We start from the raw sequence: 20037 nt of genomic DNA on the forward strand, positions 1-20037 counted from the left end.
AGTATCTGATAATGCCGTTAAAATTGACAAGACAACAACAACTAACCATGACATATTGGGTAAATCTTCAAGGACATAAGGTTACACATCCTACAAAAAAGTGCTCCTAGAGTGCTGGGAGCATGAACAAGATCTGAATACAAGTTTTGTGTGGATAGGTAATGGCATGAGCCATGGCGACAGAGATGGGACTGTTTGGGAAGGAGTTCAGCCCCTCTGTGGTTCTTCCTGCTATCCCACCTTGGTTGCTCACTAAGTCAATTATAAACCTAGGGTTTCTTGAGAGGGTAAGAGCTGGTGAGGAAGGAGTAGATCCAGTAAATATTGTAAGTGAACATTTAAGAACTCAGTACTATGGTGTCTTGAATATATGCACTGATGGGGGCAGGGAGGTCCTCTGGTCAAGAGAGAAAGTGTAATCACAAGACTAAGACTGGGACACACAACAGTATATTGAAATTGGTAGGAAAACATTGACTGGGAAGTGTGATCACTGTCAGGAGGAGATGGAGACAGTGGAACATGTGCTATTTCAGTGCCAGCCATATTGGAGGGAAAGGGAGAGATTTTTATCAGATTGAATGAGTAATGGTGTTGAAGAGCCAAGCATAAGTGAACTGCTGAGAAAATATTCAGGGGGTGTAAGTAATTATGTATTTCGTTTCGCATTTATACCTTTCCTGTCTGGTCCACACTCCAGTCCAGTTGGTCGTGGTCATACACTTAAAGATGTCTACCAACAGCCATATACAAACCACAGAAGAAGTATCTGGTAAAGTTTTCTTGTTCAGCACGGTAGTCTTTTGCTGTGACACATCGAAGCGTACATGCTGTAGCGGCTTCCGGTTGCAGGAGAAACATTGGAAATGTGTTCTGGTGTTTACACGTTTTCACACAAACAATAAAAATCATGGAAATCCTTGGAGAGGAGTTTGGAGATATGACTCACCAGCAGCTCGCGGCTCCTGTCAATACTATAGAGGTAATCATATTGTTGCATTAGCACAATAGGATGACTGGGCGAACAGATACGCGGGAGTGGTGTGCAGTTTGCCACCTGCTATGTGTTGTTTTCATTTTCAATGTAAAGTTAGCGAACGCATGTCGTTTTTAGCTAAGTTAGCTAGCTACTTGCCTAGAAACCCGACGTTGAATTGCATTGAGTTCTAAGGCAGAAATCTGCGTTTGAATCAGGAAAGCTCCCTCACGACCTTTAAGTGAAAATGCCGGAGATGCCGGTGTTTGGCACGGGTGTTAGGCCCGGGACGCTGTCGCGTACCGGCAAACCGTGCCAATATATCCTCCAAACACCTCATTCTCGGGCATTATCACTTTTGTACAACGGGTTACCAACATTCAAATAATGATTGACAGATTTAGATTAAAATAGTTGTTTTGATGAATTTGTGGGTACTATTTCATCCTTCCACAAGATATAGTCACGACACAAATCTAGCGTTGCTACCCAAGCCGGCTGGTCGTTCGTGCTAAAGGAATAACAGCAAAGTAGCCGTATTTGTTTAAGCTGTTTTCTAGTGACATTTATTTGGATACATCGATAACAATGAGCTAATGAGGCGCAATTTTGCCTGGCATCGAAAATGTGCTCACTCGTCACTGGACACTGTTGTTCAGAGAAGCTAGCCAGTAAGTTAACACTTACTTCAAACTGAACCTGGAAAGACTGCAAACTCGATGCCCTTAGGTTCATTTGACTTTTTTTCAATTGACATTTCTTTGTACAGTCGTGGCCAAAAGTTTTGAGAATGACACATATTCATTTTCAAAGGTTGCTGCCACAGTGTCTTTAGATATTTTTGTCAGATGTTACTATGGACTACGGAAGTATAATTACACGCATTTCATAAGTGTCTAAGGCTTTTATTGACAATTACATGAAGTTGATGCAAAGAGTCAATATCTGCAGTGTTGACCCTTCTTTTTAAAGACCACAGCAATATGCCCTGGCATGCTATCAATTAACTTCTGGGCCACATCCTGACTTGGCAGCCCATTCTTGCATAATCAATGCTTGGAGTTTGTCAGAATGTGTGTTTTTGTTTGTCCACCTGCCTCTTGAGGATTGACCACAAATTCAATGGGATTAAAGTCTGGGGAGTTTCCTTACCATGGACCCAAAATATTAATGTTTTGTTTCCGAGACACTTAGTTATCACTTGTGCCTTATGGCAAGGTGCTCCATCATGCTGGAAAAGGCATTGTTCGTCACTAAACTGTTCCTGGATGGTTGGGAGAAGTTGCTCTCGGAGGATGTGTTGGTACCATTCTTTATTCATGGCTGTGTTCTTGGGCAAAATTGTGAGTGAGGCCACTCCCTTGGCTGAGAAGAAACCCCACACATGAATGGTCTCAGGATGCTTTACTGTTGGCATGACACAGGACTGATGGTAGCGCTCTCCTTGTCTTCTCCGGACAATCTTTTTTCCGGATGCCCCAAACAGTTGGAAAGGGGATTCAGAGAAAATGACTTTACCTCAGTCCTCTGCAGTCCAATCCCTTTACCTTTTGCAGAATATCAGTCTGTCCCTGATGTTTTTCCTGGAGAGAAGTGGCTTATTTACTGCCCTTCTTGACACCAGGCCATTCTCCAAAAGTCTTTGCCTCACTGTGTGTGCAGATGAACTCACACCTGCCTGCTGCCAAACCTGAGCAAGCTCTGTACTGTATCCCACAGCTGAATCAACTTTAGGAGATGGTCCTGGCGCTTGCTGGACTTTCTTGTGTGCCCTGAAGCCTTCTTCACAACAATTAAACTGCTCTCCTTGAAGTTCTTGATGATCTGATAAATGGTTGATTTAGGTGCAATATTACTGGCAGCAATATCCTTGCCTGTGAATCCCTTTTTGTGCAAAGTAATGATGACGGCACGTGTTTCCTTGCATATAACCATGGTTGACAGAGGAAGAACAATGATTCCAAGCTCCACCCTACTTTTGAAGCTTCCAGTCTGTTATTTGAACTTTACCAGCATGACAGAGTGATCTCCAGCCTTGTCCTCGTCAACACACACCTGTGTTAACGAGAGAATCTCTGACATGATGTCAGCTGGTCCTTTTGTGGCAGGGCTGAAATGCAGTGAAAATGTTTTTGCGGGATTCAGTTAATTTGCATGGCAAAGAGGTACTTTGCAATTAATTGCAATTCATCTGATCACTCTTCATAACATTTTGGAGTATATGCAAATTGCCATGATACAAACTGAGGAAGCAGACTTTGACGTTTAATATTAGTGTCATTCTCAACTTTTGGCTATGACTGTATATATCCATAAAAATGGATGCCAGCTGATTCATGATTTCGGCTGCCTGCCTGTCTCCTCCAGACTCGTTCATTATATGGGACAGCTGGAGATCGGATTTGAATATTGAAACAATGTCGGAGAGACGGACAGCAAGGTTTATACAATTCTCCGCTGTTGAAAACTAAATGTTAGTCTAAAAGAATTGTGAGAATGTTTGGATGGTTTTTATAGTGGAGATAAAGTATATAAAATGCTGGGCCGATGCGACAGTGGATTGCACAGTCAGATGGAACAGAATAAATAGGCATTTTAATGTCAAAGATTTTGCTGGTGATAATTTGTGGAATTAACACCGGCTGGAATGTGGTTTTAGCCAATCAGCATTCCGGGTTAGACCCCCCCCATTGATAAAAATCATATGGGCAGGACCATGTAAACACATGCACAATCTCGAAGTATGCATGCATCTGATGCATGTATCTTGTGCGCATGCTTCAGTTGATAAAAAGTTGAATGCGCTACCAGCGCTTTGTAAAGTTTATTATACTTTCCTGTGGCTATATTGTCTCCCATTCCTACTGCCAAAAGAACCAACCATACGGGCAAATGTATTTTTATTATTCAATATTCTGTCTTGTAGAGGTCCTAATAGGAAACTTACCTGAATCAAACGTATTTCTGGGTGCCAGGCTAGCTAGATACTAGCTCTTGATCTTAACTCAGTTCCATTAACCATAAATCATTGGACAAAGCATCTTCTGTAAGGGGGAGTTTTGTTGACAGGCGTCGTTATCTTTCATATCAGCAATAAATCATTTTCAAAAACCAAAAGGTTAAAATGATACACCTTGATAGAGTTAGTGTTACCACACAGCCATATCTCCATGTTACAGCACTTGTTTACAGAAGACAACTAGCTATCTAGAATGCGCTGAACACCTGTGTGTTAGTGTAACCAAAGCTTATGGATATACTGGCAAGACACAAAACGGCACATCGCGCTGTCTAGCTCATGCCTTTCTTTGGATTGGACACATCTCATTATTTTAATACTTAAAAACATTTTTTTGATGAGGGTTGTTGACGTCAACTGCCTATATTCAATGGAGAAAGATGCTATGCTACTAGCCTCATTGCATGAGTATGCATAGCCATGTCGAAACCACTCCCATAGTGTTTTTTTCTCAAAGCTAAGCTGCGCTGATGTCACATGTCCTACTTATATACATTTTTATTTAAGCTTTATTTAACTTGGCAAGTCAGTTAAGAACAAATTCTTATTTACAATGACGGCGGACGCCACACAACGCTGGGCCAATTGTGCTCCACCCTGTGGGACTCCCAATCACGGATTTGATACAGCCGGATTTGATACAGTCTGGATTTGAATCAGGTACGGTAGTGATGCATCTTGCACTGAGATGCAGTGTCTTAGACCGCTTCGCCACTCGGGGGCCATATAGCAGTACACTTGTAACAACCTAAGCATTACGACATTTCTATTCATTTCAAATAAGCCATTAATTTTTTTTTTGACTGAATTTGACACTTTCTCATTGACCTCCATAGAAAAACTCCTTGCTTGGTGTGCGGGAAAACAAAGAGGGAGACAGAGGGAGACATATTTTCTGCAGAGTTGGGCCGCTCTCTTTACCTCTTCCTCCCTGGGGTATCTCAGGAAGTGTAGCAGACGTGTAGTTTTGTCAGATGGAGGCACCCATAGCTGCATGGATCTGTGCAAAACTGAACGATGAGGGCCAAACGTTTAGAAAGCTGTATAGTAAGAGATGATTATTGGCGTTTTAAAACAGTGTCGGGATTGTAGTTCACATGAGCCAGGCGAAGCTAATGGCTGAAAACTGTAGGGAGAAGGCAGAATGCCAGCTAGATACCAACTCCTAGCTACATCCTGATGTGTACTATTGTTTCTTTACTTGGATCTCTTTTTTTTCCATAGGAAAAATGGAAACTATTGCCAGCTTTTTTGAAGGTAAGAGTGTTTGCTATTTCTACTATATAGTGGATATAGCTAATGATAGTGAATTCCATATGCACCTGGATAATTGTCTTTCACTTCATTCTTCACTTTTACTGTCTCTTTGCCATCTCTAGTCCCTCTATTAATGTCTGATATTTCAGGTGAAAGGTCTGGTGAAACAGCACATTGACTCCTTCAACTACTTCATCAATGTGGAGGTAAAGCAACAGGTTCATCACTTGGTGTAACATAAGGATATAAATATAATGTATAGAATGGCCACATGAAAAAAACATATCAGCAGTTTAGGCTGGGCTTGAACCAGAATCTGGGCTTACAGAAGACATTGATATGGTGAATCTCCTTTAAGCCCAGGAAGTAGCCATTCAATTTGTCATTCACCAGCTTTTCAAGATTAATAATATCAAAATATGTTTGTTACTCACAAAATACAGATTTTTGATTAGCAACTATAGTCACTTACTGTGGTCACGGTCGGTATGTACTTCCAAAAAAGGTCTAAATGAAAGGTTACATGCAACTGAAAAAATCCCTCTTCGGCACCTCTGTAGTGAGCTGGAGACTTATGACCTGTGCATGACAGTAAGGTTACACCGCCAATGTAAATTGCTCACGTACCAAGGATCCCCAATAGCACAAACCTTAGTGCTATGCACATGTTTTAAGTCTTCAACAGCTTGGAGGTGCCGAGGAGGCTTTTTTTTTTTCCAGCTGCATGTAACTTTGTATTTAGATATTTTTTGGAAGTACACACTGGCTATGACTGCAGTAAATGACTATAGTTGCTAATCAAAACTCCATAATTGCTGAGTAACGAACGTATTTTGATATTAAGCTTGAAAAGCTGGTGAATGGCTGCTTCCTGGGCTTAAAGGAGTTTTGCCATATAAGAGTCTCTTGTAAGGCCAGATTCCGGATTCAAGGCCTACTTCAATATGGCAGTATTTTGCAAGTGTATTGTGTAGCTAACCAAGCTATGTCTAAATTTGAGCATTTGTGTGGTTTATTACAGATAAAGAAGATAATGAAAGCAAATGAAAAGATCACAAGTGATGCTGATCCCATGTGGTACCTAAAGTAAGCTGCTGGTCCTACTCCCTATACATGCCATCCAACAACAACAAACATTGGTGGGAATGCGATGTTGCTGGTTCAAAGCCTTCTTAGACCAGCAACTTTTTACTTACAAGGCAGACACGCAACAAGCAGTCAAGACAATTTTTTTGAAGAATGTGCTTACTTAAAATCCATAGCAAACTAAAATAACACCAACGTCCCATTTCCAGGTACCTCAATATATACGTAGGCATGCCTGATGTTGAAGAGAGCTTCAATGTAACCAGACCAGTGTCTCCACACGAGGTGAATCTAGTCTGTTTCCCCTTCCCTGCAAAAATATCACAAACCATTGCATAATAGTGTCACACAGTTGAATAGTCTCTGTGCTTAACTAGGAGGACATTACAATATATACATATTGGGTCTTCCTCAACCTACGGCTGAATTTTAGCACACTTTGAGATAAAAATGAACATTTGTGAATACTTTAAAGCCGCATTGTTTCCACCAGTGTCGTCTCAGGGACATGACTTACTCTGCACCCATCACAGTGGACATCGAGTACACCCGTGGCAGTCAGAGAATCATCCGCAATGCTCTGCCCATCGGAAGGTACTGTTCTCTCCCTCTCTGCAAAACCCTCTCTTTATCACACTACGGGGAAGGTACTAACCAGTTCTTACCCCACTGAAGTTCAGTGCTTTGGTAGTACATGTTTATCTTCCAATAGAATGTGTATTGTTTGCACCACTCTCTCTGAGATTTTCCTACTAACAGTGCGTTGAACTATATTCTACCCAGGATGCCCATCATGCTGCGCAGCTCTAACTGTGTCCTCACGGGGAAGACGCACATGGAGTACTCCAAACTCAACGAGTGCCCTCTGGACCCAGGTAAGCAACACCTAGCTGAACGCCTTTGCATTGGGGGGGGGGGGGGGGGGGGGCCACACACTCTTCTCCTGGAGGGCCACCTGCAGTATGTGAAGACTTGTTCCTGCCCAGCACTGATTCAAGTAATCAACTAGTGACGATTTTCAATTTAGACCACATTAGTCTAACCAGGTGTGTTAGAGCTGGGCTAGATCAAAAACATGCATACAGTGGCCTTGTAGGACCAGAATTGCCCATCCCAAGGATGATTGCTGTAGTGCTGAGCATCAGAATGCATAGGTGTGAATTTGTGTCCTTGTCTCTACATCCACAGGGGGCTATTTCATTGTCAAAGGTCAGGAGAAGGTCATTCTGATCCAGGAGCAGCTGTCAAAGAACCGCATCATTGTGGAGCAGGACAGGAAGGGGGCAGTAGGAGCCTCTGTGACCAGGTGATGTCACTCATATTTAGAATGACTTGACCCGATTGTTAGCCTCCCTACTTAGGCTCCAGCTGCAGTTTGGTGGAGACACTTTGCTCCTGTTGGTATTGCCATACTGTTAGGTTCTAATTATTAGAGTAACAACTCGACAGACACTATGAAATCTTAAACCAAGTTTATTCATCCCAAAGGGTCAAACGGCTGTACAGACGACGACATGTTCACACAAGCACTGATATTTAACCCTTTCTCCTCTGCTGAGTATCCTCCTACACATCTGAACAGATATCACTAAGGTTGCTAGACAGAACCTTAGTGATATCTGTTCTTCCTCACTTCATCTGACCTGACCTCTGCCCCAAAGTGCTCACTCCTCTCCAACTCACGGCTGTCATGGTGACTGGTACGAGACGGTGTCTCTTCTCCCAGAGGATCCCTCCCAAAGGATCCCTGATGGCTTAGAATAACATATCCTGACATAATGTAAACATTATACATGACTCTCTCTCCCTCAGTGAAATGAATAAGTATATTTCATATTCTCAGAACCCAACAATACCTACTTTCTTTCAGGATTGATGCAGTTTATTGTGTTCTCATGTATTGCTTACTTGAGTGCTTTATCATTGTAAGACTGTACTCTGTATCCGCATGTGTTTATCCAACCCTCAGTTCACTAACCACCATTCTCCACTCATGCTTTGTCATGAGGTTACAGTTCCACCCATGAGAAGAAGAGCAGGACCAATATGATCGTTAAGCAGGGACGCTTCTACCTAAGACACAACGCACTGTCAGAGGATGCCCCCATTGCCATTATATTCAAGGTAAGAATTCCAAGTCCACATGGTGGCGCTGTTCGACTACAGAATATGACTACAGTCTGACTACAGAATACAGATAATGCCAGCCTCTGCCACTTCTCTAACCTGTTCAGCGTTGTTGTTCAATGTGTTGGTAGTGGAACCCACTTGTACTACCAATTAAGAACTAATTAGCTGATATGAAATTAGCTAATCTAATATAAAAATCAGTGTTCAGACTTTTTTTTATTTGTTTTTTTCACCTTTATTTAACCAGGCAGGCAAGTTGAGAAGTTCTCATTTACAATTGCGACCTGGCCAAGATAAAGCAAAGCAGTTTGACACATACAACGACACAGAGTTAGACATGGAATAAAACAAACATACAGTCAATAATACAATATAAACAAGTATATATACAATGTGAGCAAATGAGGTGAGATAAGGGAGGTAAAGGCAAAAAAGGCCATGGTTTCAAAGTAAATACAATATTGCAAGTAAAACACTGGAATGGTAGATTTGCAGTGGAAGAATGTGCAAAGTAGAAATAAAAATAATGGGGTGCAAAGGAGCTAAATAAATAAATACAGTAGGGAAAGAGGTAGTTGTTTGGGCTAAATTATAGGTGGGCCATGTACAGGTACAGTAATCTGTGAGCTGCTCTGACAGTTGGTGCTTAAAGCTAGTGAGGGAGATAAGTGTTTCAGAGATTTATGTCATTCGTTCCAGTCATTGGCAGCAGAGAACTGGAAGGAGAGGCGGCCAAATAAATAATTGGTTTTGGGGGTGACTAGAGAGATATACCTGCTGGAGCGTGTGCTACAGGTGGGAGATGCTATGGTGACCAGCGAGCTAAGGGGGGACTTTACCTAGCAGGGTCTTGTAGATGACATGGAGCCAGTGGGTTTGGCGACGAGTATGAAGCGAGGGCCAGCAAACGAGAGCGTACAGGTCGCAATGGTGGGTAGTATATGGGGCTTTGGTGACAAAACGGATTGCACTGTGATAGACTGCATCCAATTTGTTGAGTAGGGTATTGGAGGCTATTTTGTAAATGACATCGCCGAAGTCGAGGATTGGTAGGATGGTCAGTTTTACAAGGGTATGTTTGGCAGCATGAGGGAAGGATGCTTTGTTGCGAAATAGGAAGCCAATTCTAGATTTAACTTTGGATTGGAGATGTTTGATGTGGGTCTGGAAGGAGAGTTTACAGTCTAACCAGACACCTAGGTATTCGTAGTTGTCCACGTATTCTAAGTCAGAGCCGTCCAGAGTAGTGATGTTGGACAGGCAGGCAGGTGCAGGCAGCGATCGGTTGAAGAGCATGCATTTAGTTTTACTTGTATTTAAGATCAATTGGAGGTCACTGGGGGAGAGTTGTATGGCATTGAAGCTTGCCTGGAGGCTTGTTAACAGTGTCCAAAGATGGACCAGAAGTATACAGAATGGTGTCGTCTGCATAGAGGTGGATCAGAGACTCACCAGCAGCAAGAGCGACATCATTGATGTATACAGAGAAGAGAGTCAGTCCAAGAATTTAACCCTGTGGCAACCCCAGAGATTGCCAGAGGTCCGGACAGCAGACCCTCTGATTTGACACACTGAACTCTATCAGAGAAGTAGTTGGTGAACCAGGCGAGGCAATCATTTGAGAAACCAAGGCTGTCGAGTCTGCCGATGAGGATGTGGTGATTGACAGAGTCGAAAGCCTTGGCCAGATCAATGAATACGGCTGCACAGTAATGTTTCTTATCGATGGTGGTTAAGATATCGTTTAGGACCTTGAGCGTGGCTGAGGTGCACCCATGACCAGCTCTGAAACCAGATTGCATAGCAGAGAAGGTATGTTGAGATTCGAAATGGTCGGTAATCTGTTTGTTGACTTGGCTTTCGAAGAGCTTAGAAAGGCAGGGTAGGATAGATATAGGTCTGTAGCAGTTTGGGTCAAGAGTGTTCCCCCCCTTTGAAGAGGGGTATGACCGCAGCTGCTTTCCAATCTTTGGGAATCTCAGACGACACGAAAGAGAGGTTGAACAGGCTAGTAATAGGGATGGCGACAATTTCGGCAGATCATTTTTAGAAAGAAAGGGTCCAGATTGTCTAGCCCGGCTGATTTGTAGGGGTCCATATTTTACAGTTCTTTCAGAACATCAGCTGACTGGATTTGGGAGAAGGAGAAATGGGGAAGGCTTGGGCGAGTTGCTGTGGGGGGTGCAGTGCTGTTGACCGGGGTAGGATTACCCAGGTGGAAAGCATGGCCAGCCGTAGAAAAATGCTTATTGAAATCCTCAATTATGGTGGATTTATCAGTGGTGACAGTGTTTCCTATCTTCAGCGCAGTGGGCAGCTGGGAGGAGGTGTTCTTATTCTCCATGGACTTTACAGTGTCCCAGAACTTTTTTGAGTTAGTGTTGCGGGAAGCAAATTTCTGCTTGAAAAAGCTAGCCTTGGCTTTTCTAACTGCCTGTGTATAATGGTTTCTAGCTTCCTTGAACAGCTGCATATCACGGGGGGCTGTTTGATGCTAATGCAGAACGCCATAGGATGTTTTTGTGTTGGTTAAGGGCAGTCAGGTCTGGGGAGAACCAAGGGCTATATCTGTTCCTGGTTCTAAATTTATTGAATGGGGCATGCCTATCTATATAACGGAAACATGCAGTCTCTCCTTCACTGCAGCCGAGGTGAGTAAGACATTTAAACGTGTTAACCCTCGCAAGGCTGCAGGCCCAGACGGCATCCCCAGCCGCGCCCTCCGAGCATGCGCAGACCAGCTGGCCGGTGTGTTTACGGACATATTCAATCAATCCCTATACCAGTCTGCTGTTCCCACATGCTTCAAGAGGGCCACCATTGTTCCTGTTCCCAAGAAAGCTAAGGTAACTGAGCTAAACGACTACCGCCCCGTAGCACTCACTTCCGTCATCATGAAGTGCTTTGAGAGACTAGTCAAGGACCATATCACCTCCACCCTACCTGACACCCTAGACCCACTCCAATTTGCTTACCGCCCAAATAGGTCCACAGACGATGCAATCTCAACCACACTGCACACTGCCCTAACCCACCTGGACAAGAGGAATACCTATGTGAGAATGCTGTTCATCGACTACAGCTCGGCATTCAACACCATAGTACCCTCCAAGCTCGTCATCAAGCTCGAGACCCTGGGTCTCGACCCCGCCCTGTGCAACTGGGTACTGGACTTCCTGACGGGCCGCCCCCAGGTGGTGAGGGTAGGCAACAACATCTCCTCCCCGCTGATCCTCAACACGGGGCCCCACAAGGGTGCGTTCTGAGCCCTCTCCTGTACTCCCTGTTCACCCACGACTGCGTGGCCACGCACGCCTCCAACTCAATCATCAAGTTTGCGGACGACACAACAGTGGTAGGCTTGATTACCAACAACGACGAGACGGCCTACAGGGAGGAGGTGAGGGCCCTTGGAGTGTGGTGTCAGGAAAATAACCTCACACTCAACGTCAACAAAACTAAGGAGATGATTGTGGACTTCAGGAAACAGCAGAGGGAACACCCCTATCCACATCGATGGAACAGTAGTGGAGAGGGTAGCTAGTTTTAAGTTCCTCGGCATACACATCACAGACAAACTGAATTGGTCCACTCACACTGACAGCGTCGTGAAGAAGGCGCAGCAGCGCCTATTCAACCTCAGGAGGCTGAAGAAATTTGGCTTGTCACCAAAAGCACTCACAAACTTCTACAGATGCACAATCGAGAGCATCCTGGCGGGCTGTATCACCGCCTGGTACGGCAACTGCTCCGCCCTCAACCGTAAGGCTCTCCAGAGGGTAGTGAGGACTGCACAACGCATCACCGGGGCAAACTACCTGCCCTCCAGGACACCTACACCACCCGTTGTTACAGGAAGGCCATAAAGATCATCAAGGACATCAACCACCCGAACCACTGCCTGTTCACCCCGCTATCATCCAGAAGGCGAGGTCAGTACAGGTGCATCAAAGCTGGGACCGAGAGACTGAAAAACAGCTTCTATCTCAAGGCCATCACTGTTAAATAGCCACCACTAACATTGAGTGGCTGCTGCCAACACACTGTCATTGACACTGACCCAACTCCAGCCATTTTAATAATGGGAATTGATGGGAAATGATGTAAATATATCACTAGCCACTTTAAACAATGCTACCTTATATAATGTTACTTACCCTACATTATTCATCTCATATGCATATGTATATACTGTACTCTACAACATCGACTGCATCCTTATGTAACACATGTATCACTAGCCACTTTAACTATGCCACTTTGTTTACTTTGTCTACACACTCATCTCATATGTATATACTGTACTCGATACCATCTACTGTATGCTGCTCTGTACCATCACTCATTCATATATCCTTATGTACATGTTCCTTATCCCCTTACACTGTGTATAAGACAGTAGTTTTGGAATTGTTAGTTAGATTACTTGTTGGTTATCACTGCATTGTCGGAACTAGAAGCACAAGCATTTCGCTACACTCGCATTAACATCTGCTAACCATGTGTATGTGACAAATAAAATTTGATTTGATTTGGTTAGGAAGGCATTTAAAAATATACCCAGGCATCCTCTACTGACGGGATGAGATCAATAACCTTCCAGGATACAATGGGCAATGCAAAGTCCTCTTCTTGCTGTGGCCAGTCCTCTTCTGGCTGTGCCGGATGGAGATTATAACAGAACATGGCCAAGATGTTCATAGATGACCAGCAGGGTCAAATAATAATAATCACTGTGCTTGTCGAGGGTGCAACAGGTCAGCACCTCAGGGGTAAATGTCAGTTGGCTTTTCATAGCCGATCATTCAGAGTATCCCCCCCCCCGATTCTAAAGGCTGTGATGGGGTTGGGAGACACTGTGGCCCCATCCAATGTAACCTCCGGACAGGGCCTAACAGGCAGGATATAACCCCACCCATTTTACCAAAGCACACCCCCCCCACACCACTAGAGGAATATCTTCATCCATCAACTTACCATCCAGAGACAAGGCCAAGTATAGCCCACAAAGATCTCCGCCATGGCACAACCCAGGGGGGGGGGGTGCGCCAACCCAGACAGGAAGATCACGTCAGTGACAGCATGGAAGGGCACCAGTAAGCCAGTGACTCAGCCCCTCTAATAGGGTTAGAGGCAGAGAATCCCAGTGGAAAGAGGGGAACCGGCCAGGCAGAAACAGCAAGGCGGTTCGTTGCTCCAGTGCCTTTCCGTTCACCTTCACACTCCTGGGCCAGACTACACTCAATCATAGGACCTACTGAAGAGATGAGTCTTCAATAAAGACTTAAAAGTTGAGACAGAGTCTGCGTCTCTCACACGGGTAGGCAGACCATTCCATAAAAATGGAGGCCTATAGGAGAAAGCACTGCATCCAGCTGTTTGCTTAGAAATTCTAGGAACAATCAGGAGGTCTGCGTCTTGTGTCCATAGCGTACGTGTAGGTATGTACGCCAGGACCGGAAAGATGGGTAGGAGCAAGCCCATGTAATGCTTTGTAGGTTAGCAGTAAAACCTTGAAATCAGCCCTTGCCTTAACAGAAGGCCAGTTTAGAGAGGCTAGCACTGGAGAAATATGATCCATTTTGTTTTGTTCTAGTCAAGATTCTAGCAGCCGTGTTTAGAACTAACTGAAGTTTATTTAGTGCTGTAGCCGGAGAGTAGAGCATTGCAATAGTCTAACCTAGAAGTGACAAAAGCCTGGATACATTTTTCTGCATCATTTTTGGACAGAAAGTTTCAGATTTTTGCGATGTTACGTAGATGGAAAAATGCCGTCCTTGAAAGAGTCTTGATATGTTTGTCAAAAGGCAGATCAGGGTCCAGAGTAACGCAGAGGTCCTAAACAGTTTTATTTGAGACGACTGTACAACCATCAATATTAATTGTCAGATTCAACAGAAGATCTCTGTTTCTTGGGACCGAGAACAAGCATCTCTGTTTTGTCCAAGTTTAAAAGTAGAACATTTGCAGCAATGTCTGAAACACAGGCTTCCAGCGAGGGCAATTTTGGGGCTTCACAATGTTTCACTGAAAACAGCTAGCTGTGTGTCATCTGCATAGCAGTAAAAGTTAACATTATGTTTCCGAATGACATCACCAAGAGGTAAAGTGTGTGTGTGTGTGTGTGTGTGTGTGTGTGTGTGTGTGTGTGTGTGTGTGTGTGTGTGTGTGTGTGTGTGTGTGTGTGTGTGTGTGTGTGTGTGTGTGTGTGAAAACAATAGTGGTCCTAAAACGGAACCTTGAGGAACACTGACATTTACAGTTGATTTGTCAGAGGACAAACCATCTACAGAGACAAACTGATACCTTTCCCAACAGATAAGATCTAAACCAGGCCAGAACTTGTCTGTGTAGACCCATTTGGGTTTCCAATCTCTCCAAAAGAATGTGGTGATCGATGGCATCAAAAGCTGCACTAAGGTCTAGGAGCACGAGGACAGATGCAGAGCCTCGGTCTGACTCCATTAAAAGGTCATTCACCACCATCACAAGTGCAGTCTCAGTGGTATGATGGGGTCTACAACCAGACTGAAGCGTTTCGTATACATTGTTTGTCTCCAGGAAGGCAGTGAGTTGCTGCGCAACAGCTTTTCCCAAAAATTCAGAGGAATGGGAGATTCGCTATAGGACGATTTTAGATTTTTATAATTTCTGGGTCACGGTTTGGCTTTTTCAAGAGAGGCTTTATTACTGCCACTTTTAGTGAGTTTGGTACACATCCGGTGGATAGAGAGCCGTTTATTATGTTCAACATAGGAGGGCCAGGCACAGGAAGCAGCTCTTTCAGTAGTTTAGTTGGAATAGGGTCCAGTATGCAGCTTGAAGGTTTAGAGGCAATGATTATTTTCATCATTGTGTCAAGAGATATAGTACTAAAACACTTGAGTGTCTCTTGATCCTAGGTCCTGGCAGAGTTGTGCAGACTCAGGACAACTGAGCTTTGGAGGAATACTCAGATTTAAAGAGGAGTCTGTAATTAGCTTTCTAATGATCATGATCTTTTCCGCAAAGAAGTTCATGAATTTATCGCTGCTGAATTGAAAGCCATCCTCTCTTGGGGAATGCTGCTTTTTAGTTAGCTTTGCGACCATATCAAAATACAAATACAGCCCCATTGATGAGAATGGGGGCGTGCTCGCTAGGTCCTCCTTTTCCTGTAGTCCACAATCATCTCATTTACATTTACATTTAAGTCATTTAGCAGACGCTCTTATCCAGAGCGACTTACAAATTGGTGCATTCACCTTATGACATCCAGTGGGACAGCCACTTTACAATAGTGCATCTAAATATTTTAAGGGGGGTGAGAAGGATTACTTTATCCTATCCTAGGTATTCCTTAAAGAGGTGGGGTTTCAGGTGTCTCCGGAAGGTGGTGATTGACTCCGCTGTCCTGGCGTCGTGAGGGAGTTTGTTCCACCATTGGGGGGCCAGAGCAGCGAACAGTTTTGACTGGGCTGAGCGGGAACTGTACTTCCTCAGTGGAACTGTACTTCCTCTCCTTTGTCTTGATTGCGTTGAGGGAGAGGTTGTTGTCCTTGCAGCACACAGTCAGGTCTATGACCTCCCTATAGGCTGTCTCATTGTTGTCTGTGATCAGGCCTACCACGGTTGTCATTTGCAAACTTAATGATAGTGTTGGAGTCTTGTCTGTCTGTGCAGTGATGAGTGAACAGGGAGTACAGGAGGGGACTGAGCACACACACCTGAGGGGCCCTCGTGTTGAGGATCAGTGTGGCAGATGTTTTGTTACCTACCCATACCACCTGGGGGCGACCGGTCAGGAAGTCCAGGATCCAGTTGCAGAGGGAGGTGTTTAGTCCCAGGGTCCTTAGCTTCTTGATCAGCTTTGAGGGCACTATGGTGTTGAATTCTGAGCTGGAGTCAATGAATTGCATTCTGACATAGGTGTTCCTTTTGTCCAGATGGGAAAGGGCAGTGTGGAGTGCAATAGAGATTGCATCAGATCTGTTGGTGCAGAATGCACATTGGAGTGGGTCTAGGGATTCTGGGATAATGGTGTTGGTGTGAGTCTTTCAAAGCATTTCATGGCTACAACTGTGAGTGCTTTGGGTCAATAGTCATTTAGGCAGGTTACCTTAGTGTTCTTGGGCACAGGGCCTATGGTGGTCTGCTTGAAACCTGTTGGTATTACAAACTCCGACAAGCTGCATTGTGGGCCAGCCAGCCCCAATCCCACAGCTCCTCATTAGCATAAGCAAAAATCAGAGAACCTTGTGACTTCTGCCTCATCTCTTTGCTTGTCTGTACTTATCCCTTTATCTCCTCCATCTTCCAGCCACTCCTCTTTTCTTCTCCCATCCTCTTTAAGTCCTTTATACCTCTTTCTCTTCCACTTCATCATTCTTTCACTTGTACCTCTCCACCATATGCCCTGCTTCAAATTCCCCCACCCCTCCATACTTCCCTGATACCTATGTCATCCACCTCAATCCACCTCAATCAACCCTTACCTCCACCTCCTATTCTGCCATCATACCTTCCCTCCATCCTTTCCCTCCCACATTTCATCTCCTTTATATCAAACCCTCTAATAATAGAATGTCCTCCTGTACCTCAACTCCCTCTATCCTCCTCACACAGGCTATGGGTGTGGAGAGTGACCAGGAGATAGTGCAGATGATTGGGACAGAGGAGCACGTCATGGCTAACTTCTCCCCCAGCCTGGAAGAGTGCCAGAAAGCCCAGATCTTCACTGAGATACAGGTACATGATTCCCTCTCTTCCTTCTCTGGAACCTGCTTCAGTCTGGTGAACCTATGTCAAAGGTTTCTAAATCACATTGGCCTGGGAGGAACAGGTGATACATGTAACTTAAGTTGTTAGTTTGGGCATCACAACATGCTAACTCAACAAAACTTTAAATCAATCCCTTTTTCATGTTACTTTGAGATGATTTTGGAATGAATTACATGTATAGCATTGTTATTTGGGGTACATTGACAAAGTTAAGTTGGTGACAGTGGTTCGGTAAATAAACCCAAAGCATGGATTGCAGTCTCTCCTTTGTCCTGTTCTTTCAAAGCAAGGAAAAGTAATTTTGTGATTTGGGTGAACTCTGACAACCAGTGAATGCATGGCTTTACTAGGCCTTTTCCCCTGACCATTTGACCTAATTATATTGTCTAAGGAGTAGGACTTGACTGTTTCAAATACCCAGATTTTAACAGCTCTCAATAGAATGTGTTGATGTCTTGAGTTTGGGACACAGCCTTTGTAATGCCTAGCATTTAAAGAATATTCCGCCTCATCAAGTAATTTACTTAATAGGCCAACATGTCCTCTTTGACATGTGTTGTTGAATGCAGTGGACCAATTTGTCTGAAATTAACACCCTTGTCTAGCAGGAGGAACCAGCAATGCATTGATGCGGGCCATATTAGCATCCTAGCAATGGCCTTTGGACTAGATTTGAATGCATGTTTTTCATGTATTTTCAGTGTTATTATACCTCTGATGCGCGATACGTCAAGCTAAGCCTCAGTAGACCTATAAAATAGATATTAGCCCAGGGGTGGGCAAACCTGTTGGCTCCAGAGTCACATTGAAACTTTGAAATTCAACAGAGAGCCATGCACATTTTACCCATGTTTTTACACATGAACATAAACTGTGATTCTGTTCTGAGTGACTGCCTTTGCCATTATGGTAGCATAATACACAGGTCAGGATGGCATGCCTCTTCACTGGTGTCCTCAGTAGCCAATAGTTATAGCCTGCCGTGTGGGTGGTCTGGAGAATACGTGACTGCCTTTGCCATTATGGTAACATAATACACAGGTCAGGATGGCATGCCTCTTCACTGGTGTCCTCAGTAGCCAATAGTTATAGCCTGCCGTGTGGGTGGTCTGGAGAATGCGTGACTGCCTTTGCCAGTATGGTAACATAATACACAGGTCAGGATGGCATGCCTCTTCACTGGTGTCCTCAGTAGCCAATAGTTATAGCCTGCCGTGTGGGTGGTCTGGAGAATACGTGACTGCCTTTGCCATTATGGTAACATAATACACAGGTCAGGATGGCATGCCTCTTCACTGGTGTCCTCAGTAGCCAATAGTTATAGCCTGCCGTGTGGGTGGTCTGGAGAATGCGTGACTGCCTTTGCCAGTATGGTAACATAATACACAGGTCAGGATGGCATGCCTCTTCACTGGTGTCCTCAGTAGCCAATAGTTATAGCCTGCCGTGTGGGTGGTCTGGAGGATGTGCTCAGTCTCACTGACCTCTGACCTTCTCTCTAGAGCATGACACAGAAGATCACTGACTCAGGTGTGATAGTCATATGCGGGCATAAGGGCTGATTCGTATCCGGTTGTGGCTTTTTGTGATTCACTTGACCCGTTACAACTCTGATCCCTCAGTGTTCATTTGGGTCCTTTTCTTCTCGATGCAATGAACGTTCATGTCACACATTTTTCATCACTTTGGAATTACGTCTCCAGGTATTTTTAAGTTTGTCTCTTTCATCTGAGAGAGTTTTTAAAATTAATGGTGTGTAGTTAAAGATGTTGTATTCTCATCCCTCTGTGTTCCCTAGGCTCTGAAATACATTGGGAATAAGGTGCGGAGACAGCGCATGTGGGGAGGGCCTAAGAAGACCAAGATGGAGGAGGCCAGAGAGCTGTTGGCTTCCCTCATCCTCACTCATGTACCTGTAAGTGCTGTCAGATTGACCACACCAAAAAAACGCTTTATACACACCTCTCTGGCCCGGGATTTACTATGGAAAGATCAGTAGTATCAGGTGTTGATAGGGTTAAAGCACTATGCTCGCCATACCATAAGATGATTTAGTTTTGTCACCTGTACCCTCTAGTCCTTATTAATATGGCTATGAGTGGACACATTTGTAAGGTACACACTTGTGTTAACATGATTCAGTGATTTTACTACCAGGGTTGGGGTCAATTCAGGAAGTGAACTAAAGTTCAAATTCCAGTTTTCCTCAATTCTCTGAGAAGAAACTACAATTTCAGTTTACTCCCTGAATTGACATAGAAATGCGATTGACTCAAACCCTGTTTTCTATTCCACCTCCAGGTTAAGGAGTTTAACTTCCGGGCCAAGTGTATCTACCTAGCGGTGATGGTGCGCAGGGTTATCCTAGCCCAAGGAGAGAACAAGGTGGATGACCGAGACTACTATGGCAACAAGCGCCTGGAGTTGGCTGGACAGGTGAATGAATACGTCTCGGTATCCTCTACTGTAGCTCCATCTGAAGCATCAGTGTCTGGTGGTCTCTATCTTAATATAACCTCTGTCCTCCTGACCCCTTACGCTACATTGAATGTCCCATGGAATAATCAAAAGTACGCTAAATAGAAGTCCTGTGACCCTCTGTTTTTAGTTTACACCCTCCGTTAGTGGTCTCCAGCACATTGTCTGTGCGAACAGTCCTATGGTGACTTACTCTATCACATGGGGAGGCGCAGAGTTACCTGAGTACATTTACCTGTGCAGACTTCCTTTACCAAATTTGCCTGCACAGCCTTCCTCCAGCACAGTGGCCTACAGTATGCAGCTCCACAGTAAGCAGAGCCTTCTCTGG

At 44.3% G+C, this 20037-nt stretch overlaps 1 protein-coding gene across 1 annotated transcript in view; it reads left to right on the forward strand.

Moving 5' to 3' along the window:
- The first annotated feature begins 801 nt into the window (after window positions 1–801).
- LOC124034988 (DNA-directed RNA polymerase III subunit RPC2-like) overlaps window positions 802–20037 on the forward strand; it is a 56559-nt gene continuing 37323 nt past the window's right edge. Inside the window, 12 exon segments of the mRNA XM_046348378.1 lie at window positions 802–982; window positions 5220–5252; window positions 5402–5458; window positions 6274–6338; window positions 6548–6623; window positions 6832–6932; window positions 7122–7213; window positions 7527–7644; window positions 8354–8462; window positions 17073–17195; window positions 19027–19143; window positions 19530–19664. Of these exon segments, the coding sequence (XP_046204334.1) occupies window positions 911–982; window positions 5220–5252; window positions 5402–5458; window positions 6274–6338; window positions 6548–6623; window positions 6832–6932; window positions 7122–7213; window positions 7527–7644; window positions 8354–8462; window positions 17073–17195; window positions 19027–19143; window positions 19530–19664 (1098 nt within the window). The 5' untranslated portion in view covers window positions 802–910.

The sequence above is a fragment of the Oncorhynchus gorbuscha genome, linkage group LG01, assembly GCF_021184085.1.
Source record: "Oncorhynchus gorbuscha isolate QuinsamMale2020 ecotype Even-year linkage group LG01, OgorEven_v1.0, whole genome shotgun sequence".
Lineage (NCBI taxonomy): Eukaryota > Metazoa > Chordata > Actinopteri > Salmoniformes > Salmonidae > Oncorhynchus > Oncorhynchus gorbuscha.